This window comes from Lepidochelys olivacea (genome assembly GCF_965140295.1).
Source record: "Lepidochelys olivacea isolate rLepOli2 genome assembly, chromosome: 16".
Classification (NCBI taxonomy): Eukaryota; Metazoa; Chordata; order Testudines; family Cheloniidae; genus Lepidochelys; species Lepidochelys olivacea.
Genome location: NC_140426.1, coordinates 2,165,188 through 2,171,665, shown reverse-complemented (window position 1 = coordinate 2,171,665; position 6,478 = coordinate 2,165,188). Strand labels below are relative to the sequence as shown.

Here is a 6,478-nt window from a genome sequence, read left to right as displayed (position 1 = left end):
AGGGGATAGCTAGGGGCTGCGTGCGGGCAGAGGGGTAGCTCAGGGTGCAGGGAGGGGGTAGCTAGGGGCTGTGTGCGAGCAAAGGGGTAGCTCAGGGTGAAGGCAGAGGTAGCTAGGGGCTGTGCAGGCAGGGGGTAACTCAGGGTGCAGAGACGGATTAGCTAGGGGCTGTGTGTGGGCAGAGGGGTAGCTTGGGAGGGCCCCCTTGTCATCACTGCTACCCAAGGACTCTGCATCCTCTGAGCTGGATCCCCCTGCCTGGGGGGCTCTTACTGACTGCATGAGCAGTCAAAGTGGGCTGGGAGCTTAGGAGCAGCTGCAATCCCAGGCAGCAGCAGGAGACGGGACCACCGCTGCTGCCTGCTCCATGGCACCATCCAGAGCAGCAGCTGCCCCACACTGCCCGGCTTTGACTTCCTGCCGCCACAGGTGCTGGAACTAGGTGTTGAAGTGGATTACATTCTATACATGGTTTACAATTTGGTTCAATGGCTCTCAGCACCCCCACTATAGAAATTGTTCCTGCACCCCTACCCGCCTCCGACCCCTTCCCTTCCCTTCTCTTCCCCCTACCCCTTCAACTCCACCCTTGGGCTCAGAGCTTTTGCCCCGCTGAGAGCACTGGGGCTCAGGGCTTCAGCCCCACAGCTCCCAGCTTTAGCCCTGCATGGGCTCCAGGTTTCAGTCCCTCGGCTTCCAGCTTCAGCCCTGCAGGGGGCGTCGGGGCCGCCACAGACTCCCGATTGAGAATCACTGTCTTAGATCATGCTGAGTTTGTTGGTTCTAAAGCAGAAACTCTGAAGAGGCTGGCAAATAACTGAAATGACCACCAGATTCTGCGCACCAAGGTAATTTCATAATGGAAAACTTAGAATCACTGTGTAACACACAGAAAACACGAGTTTTCTGCAGTTACTGCCAACACGTTTGCCACTACAGATATTTACTGGATCCTAACAACCAAAATCTCAACTAAATTTAGCACAAAAGCTGCAGGAGAAACATACGGTGAGAAAACTCAGCTGTTTTTGGAAATCCTTCTGACCCCCGTAACATGAGAAAACTAAAAAATTGTTCAAAAGCTTCAACACAACGCTCAGTGAGAAATGGGAGAGAACTGTGACCCTGAAATGTTTGGTATGTCCAGAATTGAAACAAAACCAAATTGCAAAATACCAAACTTTCTTGTGAAACCCCAAAGTTTCAGCCAGCTCTAGTTGTGAGTGTGACCCTGGCAGGAAGCAAGAGGCAGGGCTTCCTTTTGAATGCAGTACTTTTTGGGGAGAGAGGCCATGTCTACACTAAAGAGCCTACAGCAGCACAGCTGTACTGGGAGAGATCTGTCCTGTCAACATAATTAAACCACCTCCAACAAATGGCAGTAGCTAGGGTGGCGAAAGAAGCGCTCCCACCACCCTAGCACTGTCCATACTAGTGCTTCTGTCGGTGTAACTTATGTTGCTGGGGGGGGAGATTGTCACACCCCTGAGCTACATATGTTATAGTGACAGAAGTGCTAGTGTAGACATGTCCTTTGATTTCTGAATAAGGAAACTGCCTGCTGTTGTTTGTTTCTGCTGTGTTCATGGAAACAGGCCTGTGCGGCCATTCTTTGTAAATGAACGGGATTGCACCAAGGAAATAATGACCCAAATAATCAGTTTCTTCACCTAAAGTCTCTTTAGACAGTCATTTCAATACCCTCAGCCAAGTCCATGGAGCACGTTGAAGACAGGGACTGAGACCTTGAACTTGTTTAAATTCTATAGGGAGCCAGAGTAGGCAATGCAGGACAGGTTTGATGTGTTCATGGTAGCCAGTTTCTGAGGAGACACACTGAAGCATTTTGTACTAGTTGGAGTTTCCTAGGTGCTGAAGGCTTCAGGCCCAATATATTGCCTGGTTGCTGCTTTGTAACATGCAGGAAAATAACCTGCTAGCAGAGAGATGTGGAGTTTCCCCATTCATCAATGCTTAGTGCAGGAATCAGGACTCCTGGGTTCCGTGCTTACTGAATTATTTATACCAAAGCAGGAGGGGGTTGCACTATTTGGCAGTGCTGCAGCTTCGCTGCTAATTTTTATTTAATCAAACCCCAGCCACAGGGCTATGTGCAGTAATGTATCCAAGAGTGGTTTGTTCTGGCGTTTTAACCACCTATCCAGGTTGTGCAACACACTCTGAAGAAGGGGAGCACTGAACATGCTCAGGCTTGTCCCTTCAACCTGTTCCCAGTTGGAGCTAGAGGGGTACATAGGTCCCTGCACCCATGCTGGTCATACAGGCAGTGGGGCTAGGATCAGGGCACAGGCAAATCTGACCAGCATATGGGACCAGTTCACACAGGTCTGGGGCTGCCCAGAGCCACTAGCTCCTTCTGCTTGCCCTCTGATCACCTCAGATACCACTAGTCTTCTTCTCCCACTCCTAGCTTCACCTCTGTCTGTTCTTCTATTGCCCTATGCATCTGTCTGTCTATCACCATAAACACCTGGCTATCTATTTATCCCCATTCACTCCACACCACCACCACCATAGAGTCCGACAGATGAATTGACTTCAGTTTAAGTGACTGACACTGGAATGTGTGTGGCCTTAGCTGGGGAATTTGAAAACATTTCCCATGTAAGCCACTGGGGATTTATGTAAACACAATGAAGCAATCACATGGGCGCAGCGGAGGATCAGGAAAGGCAAAGAGGCCCTTCACCATGCTAAACCAAGAAGTGTATTGTATTGAGTTTTGTATTTTACAGTTCCTTGTGTGCAAAGGGTCACTTTTCGCCCCCCCCTTCTGTGGGGATGAGCCTGCCCTCCCTGAGATGGCCAGGAGGACTCCATCTTCCCCCAGGTCTCATTGTAGATAGTAGCTGCTTCAGAGTTAATGTGACAAGGGGGCCACAATAGATAGAAACAGGCTCCAAGGAGATGAATTAACAGAAATGGGAACAGAATTCAGGATTCCTGACATCCAGCCATTCCCACAGTCAGGAATACAACCCAGGCATCCTGACTCCCAGCCTGTCCCAGAGTTGGGAATAGAATCCAGGAGCCCTGACACTCAGCCCTCCTTCACCCAATCTTGTCACTAGAATCCCCACTCCCATCCCAGAGCGAGGGATAGAACCTAGGAGTTCTACTCCTACTCTGCTGCTACTCTGAAACCTAGGAGTCCTGACTCTCAGCCCCCCCCCCCCCAAGATCCTATTGTCGTCTCTAAATAAAACTTGTGACCCTTTTGTCATTAGACTGTCAGATAGCTTTATTCAGGAAAACCTGCTCCCAGCACCCTACGGTGCAATCCCACTAGGGGGACAACACTCCCCCACAGTTAAAGACCCACTTTGGAGCTAGTTAAGAAGGAGAAGCAGTTGCTCACAGAGGATTTCAATGAGGTGCTAAATCTGCAGGGGCCTAATGTGACTGCAGTACACCGCATCTAGCAGGTCCAGGGCATCCAAAGGTGCTCCTTCATCTACTTCCCACATTGCATCCTTCCACCCACTGTGAGAGGTCATGGCCCTCACAGTGTTTCCTCCAGGCCAGCCTGAGAAGGATAAACAAAGAAAGCAAGATCAGCTGGCATTGAGAGCAGTGCTGTCGCATGGGGATGGGCCAGTCCTAAGATGCAGCCCTCTGGGCGGGGCAGCTGGGTAACAGCTATGCAGGGTTTACTCACCAGGCTCTGAGATGCAGCTGCCTTTCGGGTGGGGCAGCCAGGTTACAACCACACAGTGAAAATGTATGGGGATAACTCCCAGGGTGCTGAGCAGTAGTTGCCTCCGGGGTGGAGCATTTGGGGAACAGCAACACTGCATAAGGATTGCTTGTCCAGCACTGAGATGCAGCTGCCTATGGGCAGGGCAGCATGTTAACAGCCTTGTTGCTCTGTGGAGTTTTGTCTTTTGTTTGGTTGTATAAACAAAGTACTGCGCTACACTGTATGTTTTCTTTACACTGCATTGTATCGTGGGGTTGTCTGGTGTAGTGCCTTGTTGCACTAAATACAGCTGTATAACATTGTGTTTCATGGCATTGACTATGTAGTTCCGTGCTGTAGCAGTACATTGTGTAAAGCTGTATAGCGGTGTGTAGTGCTGTGCCGCTCTGTGTTGTGCGGTTTCATGTTGCGTGCTGCAGAGCTGGGTGGGCAGCATAGTGCCATGTTACCCTGTGCTGCATATTTTGCCATGCACTGCTACACTGGCACTCCACCCCACCCCTCCACCAGCTCCCCCTTACCAGGCCCCCATTCCCCTTGGCTGTTGCACAATCTGCATGGCACACACGATGTCATCGTTGATGTTACTGGTCAGCAAATCTGGTGGTGGGGGAGGAGAAGAGAGTGAGGATAGGGCATAACCCTTGGAAGCTCAACACTGTAGCATGGGAGCCCTGGTCCTCCTAGCAGGAGATACCACCATTCAGCCAACCAACCCAGCCCCCATTGTGCTGCCCTCTGCTGTCCACTGAAGGCAAGGGTGACCTTCCTTTGCCATTCGAAAATGTCTTGGGCCTGACGTTGGTTCCCCTGACTACCAGGAGGACTTGCCCCCTACAGGCCCCACCCTGCTCCCTGCCGCACAGGTCTCTAGCACTGAGCCATGGCCTAGGGGTCAGGACCAGGACTGGAAAGGAGTTACTCACCACTGCAGTGCATGTGACAGAGGTTCCGGGCGGAGCGCTTATAGTCATCACACCACTGGCGGCTGTTGATCTGGAAGATGCCGTTGTCAGTGCTGCCATCAGCTTCATGATCCACGGTGTCCGTGTTGAACCGGCTTTCATGGAACGCCATGCACAGCCCTGGTACAGGATTTAGTAATATACGGGGAGGGCGGGGGGAGGGATATGCACAGAGCCCCATGCAGGATGGGGCCGGGGGAGTAGGGTGACCAGATGTCCCGATTTTATAGGGACAGTCCTGACATTTGGGGCTTTGTCTTATGTAGGTGCCTATTACCCCCGACACGGTCCCCATTTTTCACACTTGTTGTCTGGTCACCCTAGGGGGAGGGATACGCATCGAGCCCCATGGGGAGGGCAGGGGGAGGGATACGCATCGAGCCCCATGGGGAGGGCAGGGGGAGGGATACGCACCGAGCCCCAGGGGGAGGGCAGGGGGAGGGATACGCACCGAGCCCCAGGGGGAGGGGAAGGAAATATATGTACAGCCTCATGAGGAGGCCAGGAGATCACTCACAATCAGCCAGGCTGTAGCCTCGGAACCCATCCATCCCTGCCTGGTGCAGCACCTGGGCCAGCTCGCAGCGCCGGAAGATCTTTCCCATGTTCCCCACAAGGAGGCAGGCCACGATGGACAGGAGCACGAGCGCTGCCATTCCTGCAGTGTGGCCAGAGCTGGAGGCTGCACTCTAGGTGATGTCTGAGCACAGCTGGGGCCCCAGGCCCAGCACAAGCTGCTTACACAAGGTGCACTGTGAAGGAGGAGGCAAGCAGTTGGGTTAGTGTCTGTTGTGGGACCTTACCATCAGCAGGGCAACCATAGTAATGAGAGCCTGGAGCCTGTCTGCCCACTCTGCTGGGCAGCCCTCAGACTAGGCGCCATGGCTAGGCCAGCGAAGAGGGCCCAGGGGGCCAGCACTGCGTGGAAGCTGACAGCCCCGGGGATCATGGAGTGTTGTCAGGGCTGCAGGGGTGCTGATGGCTGTCCTTCCCCCTTTGTGGGCCTAGCTGGAATAGGAACTGTGAGTTTTGGCCCCTGCCTGGATTCTTGGATCCCGTTCCAGATAGCTGCTCACTGGGCCTGTGGAGTGTAGAGCAGCAGCAAGTCCCAGATTCCTCCTGAGTGCCAAAGTCAGGGCTAGTGTTCCAGAACCCCCTGGGAACTTGTGATGTCATGGCTTCACTGCTTCTAGAACCTTCCCTGTCTGAGGCATGGGTCTGTTGTCACTACTGGGCCTACAAAGTGTACCCTTACTGTGAGCTCCAAGATAAAAGTATGGTTCTAGCCCCAGCTTCAGGGGTGGAGCCGGGGAGTATTGGTCTACTGTGTTAAAGCTGATCAAGTACAGCTACACCAAAAGTTCTAAGTTACAGTCTATCTTTCTCCTTGTGGTGACAGACAATTCATATCACTTCTAGGGTGCAACAAACAGAAAGAAAAACAACAGAAAAGTACCTGGGGATTACAGTGGACGAGAAGCTGGATATGAGTCAGCAGTGTGCCCTTGTTGCCAAGAAGGCCAATGGCATTTTGGGATGTATAAGTAGGGGCATTGCCACCAATCGAGGGACATGATTGTTCCCCTCTATTCGGCACTGATGAGGCCACAGCTGGAGTACTGTGTCCAGTTTTGGGCCCCCCCCAGTACAGAAAGGATATGGACAAATTGGAGGGAGTCCAGCGGAGGGCAACGAAAATTATTAGGGGGACTGGGACACATGACTTATGAGGAGAGCTGGAGGGAACTGGGCTTATTTAGTTTGCAGAAGAGAAGAGTGATGTGGGATTTGA

At 52.4% G+C, this 6,478-nt stretch overlaps 1 protein-coding gene across 1 annotated transcript; it reads right to left on the bottom strand.

The window, feature by feature from the left end:
- Nucleotides 1-4,639: 4,639 nt before the first annotated feature.
- Nucleotides 4,640-5,342, bottom strand: LOC311532122 (sperm acrosome membrane-associated protein 3-like; the record flags this gene model as incomplete). Its single annotated transcript, XM_084650321.1, has 2 exons — nucleotides 4,640-4,806; nucleotides 5,204-5,342. 2 exons carry the CDS (start codon nucleotides 5,340-5,342, stop codon nucleotides 4,640-4,642), a joined length of 306 nt encoding a protein of 101 aa, XP_084506447.1.
- Nucleotides 5,343-6,478: the final 1,136 nt, after the last annotated feature.